Below are 19,503 nucleotides of genomic sequence, written 5' to 3' on the forward strand. Positions count from 1 at the left end.
GCCAGTAAACCTAAAATGCTTTCTGAGAAATATGCCTTCATTCTCCTCTGTGCTTTCATCACAGCACTCTGATAATAACCCATCAGCTGCCATGGCCAGGTGCGCTAAGCAGGCTCACTAGCAGTCTGTGTGCGATTTTATTTTGCTGAGTAGTGTACAGTACATGTATAGTTTACTGAAGTTGCTAAAGGTCAGGATTGTTCACCCTCACCTGTCATAGGCTGGCTACCTGATACTGCTTTGCCAAGCAGGCTGCACTGGGCACTGACCGTGGCCCTTATGGATGGTCTGGCCTATGGGACTAATAGCCCATGGTCTAATATTCATGGTAGCCTACTGCCACTATTCCTTTTATAGGCTAAAATGAAGTCATATACTAAAATACACTAGACACCAAAGTATGTGGCTTTTGTAACATGTACTGTACACCATTACTTCAAATTGCAATTAAAAGTTAAAATTAAAAATTAAATAGGCTACATTTCTGAATTCATCAAATATGTCCAGATGCCAAAATAGTGTATCGAACCACGGTTAGCCTACCTTTAACACTGTGCAAGTACACCTTCAGGCATGAGCGAAGCTGCTCGTCCTGGACTCTGTCCAACTGCTTGAAAAGTTTTGCGAAAGAGTTCTTGAGGTTTTCATGTCGCTTGACTTCCACCCGTATCGCGTTCGACTGTGCCACTTTAGTTTTGTTCATATTGTATCTGTTCAAAAAGCCAAGTCACGTAGCATAATATGACAGCTGGAAGTTCATTCGTCATCTGTCTGTGAGGGTGCTATCCAATGCGTCAAAACATTGCAACGATACTGCAGGAGCGTGTCTGTCACCTTCTGTCTCTGGTTCCTCGGAAATAACCCCGGTCATTTCCAAATACAGGCGCAGAGTAGACGATTTCCTGTCATCTGTAGTAAATGTATGCATGACTCTTCAGTTTACTTCCTGGATGCGCTGTCAAAATGCTGATTGCGCTTTTTGGCTTAAGCGGTGTCACCTATCTATTATAAGAGAGGTGACACCCAAGTGAAAATAATTGACATGCCATTTTGACTCTGACTCCCTAACTGAACCTGTTTCTGTTCCAAGACATTCATTCACTCGTTCAATTCAAGCTGATGGTGGGGTCTTGATGGGATTCTCTGGTCATTGTGATTCGGAACGGCGCAGGGCTGGGGCAGCTGGGGCTGCCCACCTGGAGTAGCCTTTCTACTCTCACAGCTCTCTGGTCTCTGTGAAACTTAGGGTCACCTGAGGTGTCATGTTCGGGGTCCTATAGGCTATTTTAGTTGAGCATGATAAGGTATTAAAAGTATATGTCCAGAATGTTGCCATTGTGTTGGAAGATCAGTTGTAGGCCTATATTGCGCAACCAGACTGAGGTTATAATTCAGTAGGCTATAATTATCGATTTAAAGAATATTCACAATTTTCATTAGACTGAAATACTGTAGGCCTACTCCAAATGACACATTCGAAGCGAATTGAGCCAGCCTTTTAAATTTGTTTTTCTGTGCCGCAAAAGACGCACTCATCTGTGATTGGTTTGTGTTCAATACAACGTGTAATGTAACACGCGTCACCATCGGTGACCGGTGTTTATGATGAGAAAAACAACATGCGTAAATAATCGGTGAGTCATCATAGTGTTTCTGTGTGTGCCAACCAGCTGTGAAGTTGAGCAAAGAGAAACGCATTTGTGCGGTAGCGGCCTGCCAGACAAACTTGGAGATCCAAACTTCACATGTGTTAGACGTTGGGCTTAACGATGGTTTGCGGAGGCTTCACTTGTTCGAAGAATGCGCTGTTTTCCCTAAATGTGGTTTATTTGGTAAGTTACTCAGTCCGATTTCAATCTATTTAATACTTCACAAGTCATGATGGTATGGTGGTTAGCTTGCCGGATAGCTTAGCTGAGAAAACCAATGGTGGAGGCGCAGTTACGCATAAGAAAGTTGGATGGCTGTCTAGTTTGCAACAACTGCTGTCTATTGTAAATATTAGAGTACGAGCTATTTTGGATGTTAGACCCATTCATAAGAAGTGAGAATGAACTGCCAGGTGACTAGATATCGGTGTTCACCCTTCTGGTTTGCCCCCTCGTCATCGCTGCTGCTGATTAGGCTATCATCAAGAGCCGAACAAACCCTTCTGTTTTAAAATGACGGGTCTCGTTGCTAGCGAACGAAAATTGAGTGTGTTTTTTACACAATGGTCATGAAATTCAGTGTGGCTAGAAAAGGTGTGTTTTCCAGGAGTTTATCTGACAGCACCGTTTTACGACGCTGTCCTTCGCTCACGTATGTCTGTGAAAAGGAACAGGGAGGAATTCGATTTAATGACTTTGGAGTTTGCCCACTAGACCTTATCAAGAACGACCAGGTAGGTAACCATACTCAAGTTATCACGGGGGGGACAAATCTTGTTGTTATTCCACGCCTGTTTGTGTGAGGAAAACGTGTTGTTACAGTTACACGCATCACTCGACAAAACTAGTTGTTATTCCACGCCTGTTGTGTGAGGAAAACGTGTTGTTACAGTTACACGCATCACTCGACATACACAGAGGTATGATGCGCAACATCCTGGTGCCCAGCCTATCACCATTCATTTCAAGTTTACTGCGTTAACGCATGGAGTTCATATCATAAGCAAACATAATATGCGAAACACATGTACTTTTATACGGTAGGTATAAGATGTGTCTCTGTGATTAATTCAGATATCAGATTTTTTCCCCTTGGTAATTCTTGGCAATACGGTAACAAATATAAGGCTAGAGCAGTATGTGGTGCGTACTGCAGACGTGCAGACCCAGTGAATATGCTTTGCAGGACGACTTCTTCACACTGTTTGTTTTTTCTTCTGGTCATCATGTGATGAATATGTTGCGATCGTGCACATGACACTGCAAATACGTGTTCAGAAACCTCTTCAATTTAGTGTCATGGGTCTACTCTTTCTGGAATTGCCTGGTGTGTGTTTTAGAGAGATAATTAAAATTCCATCGTTTAACATTCTCCAAATTTGTCAAGCCAGCTCTCAAACCCTTTAAATGAATATTTACCAGATACTGGTTTTCATTTGTGAGGAGTACATGAATAAATGGGTGTGACAGGAAGTGGCAGATTTTTTTTTAATTCAATGGTATAGGTGATTGTCTTCTGTGATTCAGAACTAAGATATCGTTTGAAAATGCTTCTACTCTGAGATTATCTCATTCTATTCTATTCACAATGTAGCACTTTTGAAAAAGCTGGGAGGTAGGCCTACAGCCAGTAGTTGTGGCACCTGGGGGAAAAGAGATATTTCGGTCTCTCCTCTGTTCTCCCACAGACTCCTGCTGCAAGCACTTGCCTAATGGTCCGAATGGCCCAATCAGACAGCTGGCATGTTTAGCCGGTATATCACTACCATGAATTGTCGACAAGGCGATACGCACATTACCCTGTAGGTGGAGGTAACATTATAATACGACATCTATCAAAAGCATAGGATACCGGATGTACCGTTTTTTTAAAACCAAAGCGTGCTCTATCCTCTGAGGTTGAAAATGTTGAGGGATGACCGCGTAAAAAAAATCACTTTTAAAAATCTAAATCACTTTTTTTTTTAAATCACTTTTAAAAATCTAAATCACTAAATCACTTTTAAAAATCCCCACTGTACCGCCGGTGTAATGTAATGTAATGTGTCTCCACAGCTGGTGGGGGCGCTGCTGATCGGCGTGGCTGCGTGGGGCACGGGCTATGGCTCCATCTCCAGCATCCACATCATCGGGGGCGTGATCGCCGTGGGAGTCTTCGTGCTCCTCATCTCCCTCATCGGCCTCTTCGGGGCCTCCAGGCACCACCAAGTCCTGCTGTTCTTCGTATCCTTTTTAAATTGGCCAAGCACAGCACACACACACACACACACACACACACACACACACACACACACACAAACACACACACACACACACACACACACTCACCAGATGACAGACGGACAGACAGACAAATTGTGAGCACCACCATGTCCTGCTCCTCCTCATATCCTTTGGACACACACACACACGCGCGCGCGCGCGCGCGCGCGCGCACACTTCATGACTAACACTCTGCACATACACTGCCACACCCTTTGATACAGTAAAAGACAAACAGACTGTGAGGGCAGCTTACATACTTTGTAATTCCCTCATTCATCACATGCCCCACAATGCAGATGATCTCATAACCTTCTCTAGGGGGCAGTCATAGGTAAGCAGTCACAGAGCCGTATAGCAGTCAGAGAGTCAGGCCTGAGGGTTGCAGGTTCGATCAGGTGCATGAGGTAAATGAATAACCAACACTCCACCAAATTGTCCTCCATGACTGTGGTACCCTGGACGTGGTATCATCAGCCCCAGCACTGCTCCCTTGATGCTTTTTTGGCGAAGGCATAAATGCCATTTCATTGTGTTCCCTGTGTGCTTTGATGTGCTGGCGTCACCATGGCAATAAATGGAAGTTTCCCAGTTGGACTTTCACTTTTTTCACTTCACATGTTAACACGGTCAGAATGAGATCACACCTCCACTACAGGAGTAGAGTAGAGTAGAGTAGAGTAGAGTAGAGTAGAGTAGAGTAGAGTAGAGTAGAGTAGAGTAGAGGAGAGGAGATGGCAGGCATCAGGCAGTCATTATGGACAGTCATGGGTAAGCGGTTAGGCCGTCAGATTTGTAACTCAAAGGTTGCCAGTTCGACTTCCGAACCCTCAGATTGTTGGGGNAGTAATTAACCAGTGCTCTCCCCATCTTCCTCCCTGACTGAGGTACCCTGAGCATGGCACCGTCCCACCGCACTGCTCCCTTGGGGCGCCATTGGGGAATGCCCTCTTGCGCGGGTGAGGCATAAATGCCATTTCCTTGTGTGCAGTGCAGAGTGCTGTGTCACAATGACAATGGGAGTTGGAGTTTCCCAGGTAGGCTTTCACTTTTCACTTTTATCTGTGCAATTGCTAGCGTCCCTGCTTTTACTTTTTCAGTTTACTAATCACAGCGTTGCCAGTAAATGAAAAATAAATCGACTCTGCGAATGCCACAGCAGCTTGTGTCTTGGCTTGCTTCTCAGACGCTCAGCAGCAGAGAAGCCAACAGGGGAGACAAAGGGGTCAGTTGTCCTAGGCCCAAGAAAAAAGGGGCCCATAATTGGGTCCCTGTTACATTGAATGTATGAAGTTTATTACTGCTTTCAGATGACTTTGTCCATATCCCAGCCAAAGCTGTCAGCTGCTCTTTTCAGTAGTACACATTGTAGTAGTCTGGGTCTTTCTCAAATACTTGTACGGTGTTAAGAGCTCACCAATCCTCTTTTTTCATCTAGAGTAGACCATAAGAGGTTTACACTTTATGTATTTTCTTAATTTATTACAGTATGTGTGTATGTACTTGGCACAGGGTATGTGGTGGTTATATTCCAAGTAGACGATGGTTCCTTCCATTTATTAATGGAGTAGTAGGCAGTCTGTAGAAACAGACTTTGGCACTGTGTGGGTGAACACTGCTGAGACGTCTGGACGCTTGTCAGGTTGAAAGACTCCTGTGGTCAAATTGTATTTGGCTTGCACTACATGTTGTTAAGTTGACCTGTAAACTCTTAAGTCTAGACATTGAAATTCAATGTCATTCAGACAATGAAATGTGAAAAGCAAAACCTTAACACTGGAACTGGAATTGAAAGAAAATGTGTTCCATTTTTTTATGCGCAATCACAATAGACATAAATACACAATACAATAATTGTTCACAAAGGTGCCGTTGTTTACCAGCAGGTTGACTATACGCTGTAATCGTTTAAGCAAGATTGCCTTGTCTAGAATCAAATTTGAGGTGATGGAAAATTACTTGTACTGTAGAGCTTGCTTTCCACTTGCCTTTGTTGACGAAAGATAGTGCACCCGCAAACCAGACATGCTAAAAGCTCTAGATGTTCTCAGCATCTCCATTTAAAAATATTTTCTTCTAGAAATATCCACTAGCAAATGTGCCAGTCTGATCAACGGATACATATGACAAAAAATATCTCACTGCCCCCTTACCCTTGCCTGGCTTTCTGAGAGTTTTTTAGGAATTATTTGAAGCAGCATTGCGAATGCAGCCAAAACGTTATTGTGTTAATATCACTTCACTGTGCAATGATTTGAAATCATTTCATACCTTTTTAAGCACAGAAAAAAAGATTGAGAGTTGTTGTTTGAATTGAAGTTTTAAAAAATTACAACATGCACATAGTACGTGTTGTCAAACACACCAATACTAGAAAAAATGCACAAAATAGTGTATCAACCACTGCCTAGTCAACTACTGACCGATGACCAACTTCAAAGTTGACTGTAGTTCAATGGATTTTTTTTGTGTCCTCTTGGTTTCATGTGGCCCCTGAAAACCCAGTGATTTTTCCATTCGGGCTTCTTGGTACTGAAGTCGAATGGCACTGCTCTTGGCAACTGGCATATGAGTGAGTGATGGGTTTCCCTCTGACAGCCTGCCCATGTTGAGTGGCTCGGGTGAAGGAATGGCACCAGTGCCCCATGCCCACTGGCACTCGACAGGGCCATCCTCTTTTTTTGGGCGCCATGTGTCGTCTGCTAATTGAGGGCGACCCTCTTATCTCTCTCTCTCTCTCTTGGCTGATCTAAATTTGCTTCTTCTTAGTTTCCTCATAAAGTATGTGTGTTTGCGCACGCGTGTGTGTGTGTGTATGTGCGCGCATGTGCTTACGTGCATATGTGCGTGCGTGCATGCATGCATGCATGTGCTCTTGTATGGGCTGTTTCTTGGACCAATTGGGCATCAATCTGTGAGGGTGATTCAGTTTCTGCTGTGTAGAGTTATATTCCTTGACCCACTCTCCCCTCTCTCTATCCCTTTACTTCTTTCCCTCTATCCTTCACTCTCTCTCTCCCTCCCCCTCTCCTTCTCCATGTCAGTACATGATCATTTTGTTCATAGTGTTCCTTTTCCAGTTTGGAGTGTCATGTTCCTGTTTGGCCATCACAGAGGAGCAGCAGGTTAGTGTGGCTGTGCTTTTGCCTTTAGTGAGCCCCTCAACAAATTCATGGGTTGTTTCTAAAATGCCTACTCCCGTTCTCCCTTGTTCACTTGTCTCCTTGTGGCCTCCTGATGGCGTCACTGGCAACAGAATTGTGATTTCAACATCTCGCAAAAGCTCAATTCTTATGTCATTTTCTCATTTGCAATGGGGGTGATGAATGAAGAACAGTCCCCCAAAATGATATTGTGGCTAGGCTGACAGCAGAGTGTACGGGAATGTTCGGGCAGTGAAAGTTCTATAGAATTCTGGGCGCCATTCAATAAAATTTGGAATTTTAGAATCTTGCCTTGTTAGAGAACGCATTCTTTTTATAGAATGTTCAAAAACCCACACTCTTGAAGGTTAATTGTTTTCTCCAAGGAGGCGAGTCGTCAGTGAAATGTGAGGCCACAAGCACATGGCGAAAACGGGAGTCCGCATATTGGGAAGAACTTAATGTCTCTACATCCTCTTCGTAACATTATTGCTCAACGTGCAGTTGTACTCTAAGGGTGTACTTTGTGTGTGTAATTGGCTTATGTGTGTGCATGCTGGCATGCATGTATATTGTGTGCGTGCGTGTGTATATGAGCCAACATTTCTGTAATATGGTTGTATGTACGTGTGTGTGTGCTTGCTTGTGTGTGAGATTACGTATATAATCGTGTGTGTGTGTGTGTGTGTGTGTGTGTGTGTGTGTGTGTGTGTGCGCCTGTGAGTGTACTATGTACTTATAAATGCATGTGTAGACATAATTGGGTGTGTATGTTTGCACACCATGGCCTCACTTTTCATTCCCCGTCGCTTTATAGTTTAGCTCCATTACTTTATCATCTCTCGCAGTTCCCCTCTCTGTCACTTTCAACTGACTCATGTCACTCAGTAGTGATTGCTTTCATACTCACTCACCCAAGCATCCGCTTTATAGTGTTCCTGTATTGGAGGTGCGTGCGTGCGTACCAGCGTGCATGTGCGTGTGTGTGTGTGTGTGTGTGTGTACGTGTACATGCTTGATCGATGTTGTGCTATTTCAGTGAATGCATGTGTCAGCAGCCGTTTGCTTGAATGTATGTGAGTGCGTACATGTAAGTGTGTGAAAGCTCTGTGTGGTGTGTGTGTGTGTGTGTGTTTTTTTCTTGTGTGTGTGTGTGTGTGTGTGTGTGTGTGTGTGTGTGTGTGTGTGTACATGCTTGACCGATGTTGTGCTATTTCAGCGAATGCATGTGTCAGCAGCCGTTTGCTTGAATGTATGTGAGTGCGTACATGTAAGTGTGTGAAAGCTTAATTGCCACAGTTTGTTTTTGTGTGATTTTTCTTGTGTGTGTGTGTCTGTGTGTCTGTGTGTACTGTGTGTACCGTAAATAGGGAAAGCTGTTGAACAGGTCTTGGAGTTATATGAGTCCTGAATGCATGCGTCAGCAGCAGCCAGTGGCTTGTATGTGTGTGAGTGAGAACATGCAAGTGTGTGAAAGCTTAATTGTTGCAGTTAGTTTTGGTGAGAATTATCTTGTTCAGTAAAGTGTCTGTCTGTCTGTCTGTCTGTCTGTCTGTGCGTGCGTGTGTGCATGCGTGCGTACGTGTGCTACTAGTAAAACGTCATTGGCCCTCCTACTGATTTGTGTGTATTGTGTATTGTGTATGTAGGGGAAGCTGCTGGAGAGGTCGTGGCAGTTTATGACCCCTGAGATGAGGCAGGACCTGGAGGTGAATATGGACTGCTGCGGCCTCCTCAACACCACCGACCCCGGCAGCTCCTTCAACCAAGACGTGGAACAGTGCAGGGCGGTGGGTATTATCACACACACACACACACACACACACACACACACACTTACACCACATGTGCAAAAAATTCATGTGTGAACTCTTGGTTATGTCATACGTATACGTATGTATTACTGTATATATTGATGTTTTCATGCATACGCTTACTGGGGAGCAGGGGTGCGTCTAAATAGGAGGGCATGATGTCTTGTACTTGCACGTTGTTGTGATAAAATTAGCAGAAGGAAATTGTTCCTAACACCCCTGCTTGAGCAAGGGATGTTTTGCAGAAATGTTTTTAAAATACACATACCAATGAGTTAACAGCGAGATGTGCTGCTTATGCTTCCTCTCCTGATATGTTCTGTAGTGTCTATGTTGAGACACATGAACATACAATACTCTCTGGCTCTAAGCTGAGAGCTTTGCAAACGATGTAAGGTCGTTATGCGGGGAGTAACTTGATGCCAATGATGCTTAAGCACTCCATTTCAGATCCTATTGTTCAGTACCCATGTTGCTTAAAGGTGGGTGTGCAGGTTAAGATTTAAAAGAATTTTCTCCACTATCTTATTAGTAGTACACATTCAAAGTTTGAAACATCATATTTGATTTGGTTCATGTTGGCGACTGGAGACCCAAAATGCCATTGCCTGCCTGCTGAGGGAGAGTGCCCAATGTGACATCATTACATGGGCTCTGTAACCATTTCAGATCATTTTCAATGGTATACATATCTTGAGTGCTTTATGTACCTTTTAATCATCAGTGGTGGTTAACGTCCACAACCACCTACGTATTAGGTGTGTAATGCTATACAAAAATCATGGTTCGGTACCTTGGTTTTGGGGTCACGGTTCGGTACATTTTCGGTACAGTATATGGGAACAAAATGGAAAACCGTTACCTTCCTCTGCACGTTGTTTGTTTCACCAAAATATTGTCAAAATGAAAAAAAAAAAAAAGGAAAATAGATTCAAACTGCTACTTTGCGTGGGAGATTTCATCAATGTAAGAAATTGCACTTTTCTCAAAGTCTCACAAAGAACAAGCCTCTACACCTGTTTTTTTCTTGCATTCTCTCTTAGCGTTCTGCATGAGCCACTGTTGTGGCAGCATAATGTCAAAACATGTACAGGGTAGCCTGTTAACTCTACCTTTCGGTACAGCACTACATTATACCGTTACAGGCCGTTACAAGTATATCTATTCATTTTTTTATGCTGTAGTATTGAGATAGGCATAGACTTCAATTTTCAAAAAAACACCCAAAATGCTGAAAATGCTCTGGCACTGCTGGGTTGTATGATGGGTCGCACATGGCTACCATCCAATGAGTTAAGTGCTTGGCAGCAGGAATGGAGAGAGTTGGAGGCAGCAGGTAAATGCAAAAGGCAGTTGTAATGTAAACAAATGGAATTTAATTTTGAGGTGAGGGGCAAGGTGATACACAGGAGCATAACGGAATGGCAGCTACAAGTCAACTATAGACTTGCAGTCTGTCAAGAAATAGATAATGCTGATAACGCAGTAAATGCACTATAAGGCCTGACATAGAAGTGTATCGGTCGGCCAGACAATAGATTTTATATTACTTTACTGAATCAACTGTACTGTGAGGGGAAAAGCTCCATTTGCAAGTCAAAAATAAATAAAAACACTCGATTTTGAAGAGCTGAGAGCTGACAGAGGCAGAGCAGAGATTGGAACCAAGGGGGGTGTCCGTTTGAGGTGGGTTGGCATGAAGGTCGGCCATTTCGTTCTTTACAGGGGTGACTGTAGTACAAATTTGCATAAAACTGATAAGGAAATGTCAGACGGAAGCTGCTGAGCATTAAGCATTGCAGAAGCCAGAGGTGAGTTGTGCTGTGTGGATCAAGAAGTTGCCTCTGGTATTTTAGGCAGCTGGTGAAGGCAGAGCATGCCCATGTGATTTGGTAGGCACTGTGGCGGCATTGTGTGGCAGTCATAGGCAAGCCATTATGGCATCAGACTGATTTCATGTTTGCGTGCTTGACTGTGGTATGCTGTGTGTCACAACAATGACAACTAGAAAAAGCAACGATGAGTGCAAACCTCCACCAAGGCAGCTGAGATTATCTGTTCAGATACATTCACATGTTGTTTAGCACATTAACTAACACAGGAACAAACTCTGCCAAAAAAAACTAAACTCCTTATGGGAGGTAAAGAAATATATGGGATTTTTTTTTACCATTTCAGAGGTTGTAGCAAGCGAAAGCAACGCTATGATATTGCACTCCAAACCCCTCTCAGTTTCCCCCTGAACTTGACGACAAATACATGTACCTACCATCGTGATTCTAACTCGCAAAAAAGTGTTTGTATTGTAAATGCAATGTAATCTACTTTGTGAAGTTGCTATACCAAAAAAAAAATGTATACCATTTATTTGTGGATGTTTTATATCATATTTCATATGAAACTGCATGACAATACCTTTCCAGTGATGATGGTCACATCTGACACCGGCTTACACCCCCACCCCACCCCAACACTTTGGCTAACAAATGTTCTCTGGGAAACACTGGCTCCACACCCACCACCATGCTTCACTCTGAGCACAGAGCTGTCAATAGGACCAGCCTCTTTTGGGCCGCTTCCAGCCATAAGTCTCTGGGATGTGGCTAGGACCGACGTGATGCATCAAGAGATCATGAGAGAACAATGCCCCCTGTTGTGCCCTGCCCAAGATTTCACTGGCTCGTCGAGACTGATGATTGGCACCGGCCCAAGTGACTTGAGGTGGCAAGGTGTCCACTGAATTGTGTATAAGGAGTTACAGTAGGTATACCATCCAGGCTAGTGTCCAAACATCCTGCCTCTCATCACTCGGGGTCAATATTCACTCTGGTTGTTATTGGGTCTTCCTGCTAGCATTCACATTATTATGTAGGGCTCTTGAAACCCATGGCCAGGTCATCAAACATTGGCTAGTTAGCAGAACCCACTTAAATAGGTTTTTGGGGTAGTCGAGAGGTGACAGGATAGTGAAGATGTGACAGGAGAGTAGTGGGTGGGAGAGATGGGCTAGTGCTGCTGGGAAATCAACCCCATATGGTGCAAGCCCACCTGGGAGACTCCCATTGTCATTGTGACACACCACACAGTGCTCACTGCATACAATGAAATTGTGCCTATTTCATTGCATTTATCCTCACCCGTGTAAGGGGGCAGACCCAATTGGTGTACCAAGGGAGCAGTACGGCGGAATGGTGCCATGCTCAGGGTACGTCAGTCATGGAGGAGGATGGGGGAGAGCACTGGTTTATTACTCCCCTGACCAGCCTGACATGTCGGGATTTGAACCGGTAACCTTTGAGCTACAAGTCTGACGCTAACCCATGATTGACCCATGACCCATGTGGTATGCAGTGTGTCTACTCCGTGCCACCAGCAGAACACAGCTTTGGGCAGTGTGTTATTGTCTGAAAAGCATGCAGTGCATACAGTACACATTATTCTGTGTGTGCTAGAAAACTATGTACCTGTGTACTGCACTCGGGTGTGTTTCCCGACAGTGACGTTGCTAAATGAGTTAGCAACTTACTTGGTTGCAATGCAATTTCCCATTGGCAACTTACTAAGTTGCTAACTGGTTAGCAACGGCACTGTCAAGAAACAGGGTCCTGTCCTGTCTGTGCATCGTCTTCTTCACTTGTTCCTGGAGAACCGTGTGATCTCACTATTATGCATTATGCAACCGTGTGGTCGAATCAACAAATGCACCTGACATGACGACGTGTATGCTCAGCTCTCTCTCTCTCTCTCTCTCTCTCTCTGTCTGTCTGTCTATCTATCTCTATCTCTATCTCTATCTCTATCTCTTTCTATCTATCTCTCTCTCTCTCTCTCTCTCTCTCTCTCTCTCTCTCTCTCTCTCTCTCTGTCTCTGTCTCACTGCTGAAGCAGACAGTAGTGCTGTTGTAGCGTGCAATGTGTCCTCTTCTGCTTTCCTTAGTCTCATGTCATCTGCAGTCATAGAGTGCGTGCTGTGACGGTTATGGCACTGTCAGATAGTTGCTAAAGACAGAAAGTGCATGAGCGGCCAGCGCGGCATTCACTATCTCTTTTCCCATCTCTCTCTATGTCTTTTTCTTTCTCTCATTATGTGTCTCTGCTAATGCTTTTCCTCTATCTCTTCAACCCAATTGCTCACCTCCTCTCTGCTTGTCTGTCTGTCTCTCTGTCTCTCTGTCTGTCTGCCCCCACCCCTCTCTGGTGCTCTTATGCACCTCCTATCCATCTCTGTCTGTCTCTCTTACCTCCTCTTACCATGTCTGTCTGTCTGTCTGTCTGTCTGTCTGTCTGTCTGTCTGTCTCTCTCTCTCTCTCTCTCTCTCTCTCTCTCTCTCTCTCTCTCTCTCTCTCTCTCTCTCTCTCTCTCTCTCTCTCTCTCTCTCTCTCTCTCTCTCTCTCTCTCTCTCTCTCTCTCTCTCTCTCATCCCTCTTGCTTGGAGGATGCTAGCATAGCTCAATAATACTGCATGCAGCACTGTACAGTAAATGCAAGCACAGTAGGTGGCGGGCATCATTGCCCGTTCCCTCGTTAACCGTGTGTGCCTTCACTTGATGGCAAGCAAGCACGTCCTACATTCGTTTGGAAGAAGAAGCCCGCCCCGTCTCCCCGTTCCCAGCGGTGCTCGATTTCAGGCCTGCCACATTCAGACGCGTGATTAGCTGCTCGCCTGTCCCTTCCTCGTGGGCTGCAGGAGAGAGAGAGGAAGGGGGGAGAAAGGAGATAAGAACATGGGAGCACAGAGCGCTGAAGACAGGAGTGTAGAAGTGAAGTAGTGAAGTGCTGAAAAGAGAAGGAGAGGAAAAGAAAGAAAGTAAGCTGTGTAGGAGTGAGGAAAGGGGGGATGAGAAGATGGGGGGGGGGGCAGAGAGCACTGAGGACAGGGTGTAGAGATGAAGTGACTCAAAGAAAGGAGGAAGAAAAGAGAAGGAAGGAAGGAATGTGTAAAGGAGAGGAGGAAAGCAAACAAGCAAGAAATCAAGTAGGCAGTTAGCCATGCAATGTGTTTCTCAGGGTCATGGAATCAAATGCCTCGCATTGTAGCTGTCTAGGCTCTTTCCTCTTCAAATGTGCTATGATTATCTCTAGTAGTCTTATGTCACACGATTCTTCAGTCACACATCTTAGTTAATTAGTTACTGTAATTGTGTTCAAACACTAACCCTAAGCCGTGTGTGTGTGTGTGTGTGTGCGCGCGTGCGTGCGTGTGTGTATGCGTGTGTGTGTGCGTGTGCGTGTGCGTGTGCGTGTGTGTGTGCGTGTGTGCGTGTGTGTGTGTGTGTGTGCGCGCGTGCGTGCGTGCGTGCGTGTCAGTCTGTAAAGGTCAGTCTTGTGTACGTCTCGTCCTTTCATGGTATAGAGAGAAAATGTCATTTCAATTTCCTTGTATGACCTGTGCATGAAGAAACTGACCATAAAAGTTGACTTGACTTGACTTGTGTGTGTTACAGGCGTGTAAGCAGAAGCAGGAATGCTCCACCTGTGGGGATCTGATGTTGCATCACGCCGGCAAAGTCCTGAAGGTCCTTGGAGGAGTTGGACTCTTCTTCAGTTTCACACAGGTGAGACACACACACACACACACACACACACACACACAGACACACACAGACACACACAGACACACACAGACACACACAGACACACACAGACACACACAGACACACACAGACACACACAAACACACACACACACACACACACACACACATAAAGGATCTGTCTTCTTTCACACTCACTCACATCTGTGAAGTAGTGTCATCTTTCACAGCGGCTTGTGGAGAGTTGGTGCATGTGTGTGAAATAAAGTACTTCTCTTCTCTTCTCTTCTCTTCTCAGATTTTCGGGGTGTGGCTTGCCATGCGGTATCGGAACCAGAAAGACCCACGGGCCAATCCCAGTGCCTTCCTCTAAGACGGAAGTCGATGAGTGGCTAAAGTAGTCAATTGTTTACTACAAACAAAAAATATGTCCACACACAGACACGTACAGACTCATTTGTACACACACGCTCACACACACACACTCACACACACACACACTGGATAGACTGGATGTACCACCCATTTGAAACTATCTGCACTTTGATATAGGTAGACACACCACACAACTTTCCCCACTATCGGTCAGCATTTCTGCTTGCTCCTGGTGGTGTGTACTGCTTCATCTGAACTGTGTAGAATAGTTTTTCCAACCTGTGACCTGTTTAACAGTTATAGACATCCAATTGTGCAATGATTTAAGTTAGTTAGTTTTAAGTTATTTAACCATAAACCTTACTTATTCCACTTCAAGTCTTTTTCGACACCAGAAAAAAATATATTTATGCATTTCATGTGTTACTATGTCTCTCTTGGTAAAGGCAAGTAAATTGTTTCTGTAACTTAGATGGACAGAACATGGTAGTGGCCTACATCTCACACTCTGTCTCTCTCAGCCTCTCAGACTTTCAATGTTGTTTTGGCTGGCTTGGTTATCGATTATAGTCTCTTTTCAAGAGGTCTGTGTTTCGTTCTCTGATGTTTTTTTTCTTTTTAAGATTTGCAACCATTTCAAACATGTATTTTGTGTTAACTCTTTCCAGACAGAGTCTAGTGTAGTGTTTCACAATGGGGCGGTACAGCCTCCCAGGGGGCGTTCGAGAACTCTAGGGGGCGTTGAGAAGGATACAGCTGAGAGAGGCCAGTGCTTACTTGCCATTGCGGGCATTAGTCCATTTAATTTTTGAACACTAAGGGGGGTGTTGTCAGTCTTGTGATGATGTCAAGGGGATGTTGGGAGGCTTGTGATGAGGCCATGGGGGCGTTTCTTAAAAAAAGGTTGAGAACCACTGGTCTAGTGGGTTCTTCCTGTTGGAATGATATTTTTTCTGGCCAGCAAGGTCACATCATGTCATGTGTTCTTGTTGCGTCGTGACCAGACATGCCAAAGATTCTCTCTCTCCGGTCACAGGCTTCAGGTCTGTCGCAGAGCTGTGAAAGACACTCTTGTGTTCACACGAGGGAGCGAGAGACCCGCCTCTCCCTCCTCTGTTCCTCCACGGCTCTGTCTTGACTACTCGCCAGTGAAGTTACCGTGCCAAACACAAAGGGCTCTTTTGACTTCACTGTGACGAAGAGAGGGAGAGGGCGAGAGAGAACTTGGAGAGCTTAGCTCCGGACTTAATGGAGTTCGCATTCGCGTGCACTCATTTGGCACTATCGGAGGTAGCGCTGCTGCAGACGACATTAAACTCTGACTAAATCTAACCAAAGGTCCGCATTTTTCACAGTACGTTAACACAGTATATGCATTAGACAATCTTTTTTTTTCAGTACAGATATTTATTGCTGTAGAAATAACCTTGTATGGGTGGTTGGGTTTTTTGTTTGTTGTTTTTTGCTCAAATAAGGGTAGGCCTACACATTTACAAAAATCTTAATTGTGATTTGTTTATGCACACAGACACATATTATATGTATGCATGTCTTGTCATGCCTCATGTTTTGGTGTGTGTGGGTGGCTCAATGCCCAGCGGAAGGAGTGTGTGTGTGTGTGTGTCTGTCTGTCTGTGAGCCAGCAGGGGTCACCATAGGCCCTGCTTCCTTCCTGTGGTCTCCCTAGTAACCACACTGAACCATAGACATACACAGTATACATGTCCAGGGGGGACAAAGGGGAGGGACTTGTCCCGCCCCAGGGAGAAGGGGCCCAGAATCGGCTCCTCATTACATTTTATGTACATTCATGTATTGGGTGGGGAGGCCCTTTCAGATGACTTTGACTTGGACCTGGCCAGAGCTATCATCGGCCCTGCACATGTCTATGTAATAGCTCGGTAAAGCTCTGCCAACGTCCTTTACTGAGTTTGCCACCAGACCTGTGTGAATGGAAGTTCCAACTATGCAATCCATTAAGAGAAAAAGAATGGACAGCAAAGACAACTATCGATACAAATACATAATACAACTATGGAGCTATTTGATGCTCCCTTGACTGGGTATGCCACCAGCTCTCTGTACTGTATTTGTACATTCCTCCCACATTATCCATCAATTCAGAAATACAAAAGGCCCTTTTGATATAATGGAAAATATGAAAGGCAATCTATCACATTGTGCCTGCCAAGGATATGCTTATTATGTTGCAAAAATCAGACGTGAGAGTGGCTGTGAGAGTCATGGTGAGATTGTACGTTGGACATTGGAGTGTGATTTATTTTCCTTTTTTTGTAAGTTCTTTAAGACCTGAGTTGGAAAAGCAAATATAAAACCGGGTGGAGAGATGATCAATCAAACAGGCATCTGTCTGCAATCATTTTAATTTCTGTTCCATCATTATGCTTATTTTGATGTTAATGATTTGTTTTGTTTTGCTGTCCAAATTGTCGATTTTTCAGTTTTACTCATTCTGATTTTAATGATTTGTTGTGTGTTCAATGCCAGATTGTTGGATTTGTGTTGTGTTGTGCCTTACTCTGTCAGCATCTGACTGGTCCTTTTCATTTCTTGTTTATTGTATCCAAAGACAACATAACGTACCATTTGCCAAAGTGCTCTTACTTGAAATATGAACCATGAATCACCAAATTGCCTTGAAGGGAAGGGAAGTATTAATTATATTCAAGCACTTGCACCGCATGAAATATTACCAAACATTTCACAGAAGGACAGTGCCTTAGAAACGCTACTATCTATCAATCTCAAAATACACATCACATGTGACTAATCGTTAATGTATGAGAATATCTTTTCATGGTACACATAGTGACTTTAATAGATATTCCCTCCATCATGTAACATCTGCCTACATGTCAAATAAAAGATAAATACAAAAAGGATTATTTTGGTAGGTCATCATACTATAATACAATATTTTAATCCAGCAAATAATGTTGCCCCCATATTTTGTGACAACCATCATGATGTGTATGTGAAAACAAACTTGTATAAAATAATAAAATGCAAAGATACTATATTTTGTGTATGTATGTGTTGTGTGCACTGTGAAAGTTATTTCAAGAACTCATGTTGCCCATTCACAAATATGACCTTTCTCACCATCAAATTCTAAGTATTCATTATGACTGGAAAATCACACTTTTCATACATGAAAAGGTAGGTTTTCTCCATGTCCCACTATTTGGTCATAATAGTAAACATGAGTTAATTACTAAGTAAATATTCATGAAAAGCTCAAATTTGGCTTTTTTTGTTTGTTTTGTTTTACACATCATCACTAACAAAGGACCCCAAACCACTGATTGTTAATGTCTCTCAGAAGTGTGTCCCAGGCAGCTCTGTGTCCCACACTTGTTTGTAAGTCATGGAATCTCGGTTATAACTGCTAACCCTTGTAGAGTACCTCATTACAGTGTACGTTACCCGGCCAAACCTGTGGTCTCATTAAAATGTTCAGATTGCAGGAGTGAGCAACAGTGTTTCTGCATCGTCACATCAACACATCTTTGCTGCAGCATCATCTAGACTGCGGCACCTGCATGCATTGGGCTGAACAAAGATACTTTTAGAACAGGGATGTGTAAGGTAGAAATACTATTATAGCAATAGTATTTTAACATACACAATTGTCTTTGAATGTGCTTGAGAGGGAATAAAAATATATAAAAGACTGAAGCTAACTAAGCTTAACTAAAGGCAGATGAAAATAGACCCATTTTTAATTTCTTTTTAAAACGTGACACTTTTGGGGCAGATCTAATTTCAACAGGAAACTGGTTCCAACACTTGGCATTGAAATGGCTAAATGCCATTTCACCTGGCATTGAAATGGCTAAATGCCATTTCACCCTGTCTGGATTTCACCCCAGGCACAACCAGTAGAGGAGACTGTGAAGACTATAGTATATGTATTGCAATTGGCCAACATACCCCATTAATATAACCACCAGATACAAACTTTAGAGAGTATTTTCAGTTAGCACGTTCGTGAGGCAAAGGGTCACGCGTATTGGGTACAATGATATTGTGTGCGCAGGGGTGTCATTCAGGGGGGTGTAACGTGTCACAGAATCAGCAGGGCCCCGTGTATATAGGGGGCCCACACACAGTCCGAATTATGAAGATCTATGGCTGTGGGGGGGCATTGGAGCTGATTGTACATAGGGCCCAAAATTTGCTGCTACGCCCCTGTGTGTGTGTGTGTGTGTGTGTGTGTGTGTGTGTGTGTGTGTGTGTGTGTGTGTGTGTGTGTGTGTGTGTGTGTGTGTGTGTGTGTGCACGTACTGTATGTATACGTGGTGGCAAATGGTGTCCCAGATGAAGTTATGCACTATTCAGTCACAGCAGCTGCACTATTTTAGTGGTACAGAGACAGACCGTTTATTTCATTTCTGTGTACAAATGTTAATCTTTCATTAGAATGAGGCCTGCTACTTTCAAGCACGCCACTTGCAATACACTGGAACAGGAACTGCTATTGATGGCCTAATTGAAAAATGATAGTATTTAGATTGTACTCAGTTTAACAAATGTCCCAACTTCAGAGTTGGGGGTTGAATATCAACCCGTGACTAACTCTAGGGGGTAATTCCAAGATGCTGGTTCAGTAGTACACTAGATTAAATTGACCTTGAGGTTGTGGTTAATCGTCTAATCAAAAGGGCTTTAAGTCCTAATTTTCATTACTTTTCTGTAGGTTAAA

General features: G+C 43.8%; 1 protein-coding gene across 1 annotated transcript; it reads left to right on the plus strand.

Annotated features, from left to right (window-relative positions):
- The first annotated feature begins 1,678 nt into the window (after positions 1–1,678).
- LOC134462713 (tetraspanin-31-like) lies at positions 1,679–17,827 on the plus strand. Its single transcript, XM_063215887.1, has 6 exons — positions 1,679–1,832; positions 3,705–3,872; positions 6,956–7,036; positions 8,704–8,844; positions 14,314–14,424; positions 14,701–17,827. The coding sequence occupies exons 1-6, from the start codon at positions 1,770–1,772 to the stop codon at positions 14,773–14,775; spliced, it is 639 nt and encodes a 212-aa protein (XP_063071957.1). The 5' UTR covers positions 1,679–1,769; the 3' UTR covers positions 14,776–17,827.
- The last annotated feature ends 1,676 nt before the right edge of the window (positions 17,828–19,503 follow it).

The sequence above is a fragment of the Engraulis encrasicolus genome, chromosome 14 (assembly GCF_034702125.1).
Source record: "Engraulis encrasicolus isolate BLACKSEA-1 chromosome 14, IST_EnEncr_1.0, whole genome shotgun sequence".
NCBI lineage: Eukaryota > Metazoa > Chordata > Actinopteri > Clupeiformes > Engraulidae > Engraulis > Engraulis encrasicolus.

Bases quoted from the DNA above. Each gene is read 5' to 3' on its own strand.
- LOC134462713 (XM_063215887.1), top strand. From the start codon at position 1,770: ATGGTTTGCGGAGGCTTCACTTGTTCGAAGAATGCGCTGTTTTCCCTA. The intron at 7,037-8,703 runs GTTAGTGTGGCT...TTGTGTATGTAG, and splicing joins CCATCACAGAGGAGCAGCAG to GGGAAGCTGCTGGAGAGGTC. The intron at 14,425-14,700 runs GTGAGACACACA...TTCTCTTCTCAG, and splicing joins TCTTCTTCAGTTTCACACAG to ATTTTCGGGGTGTGGCTTGC.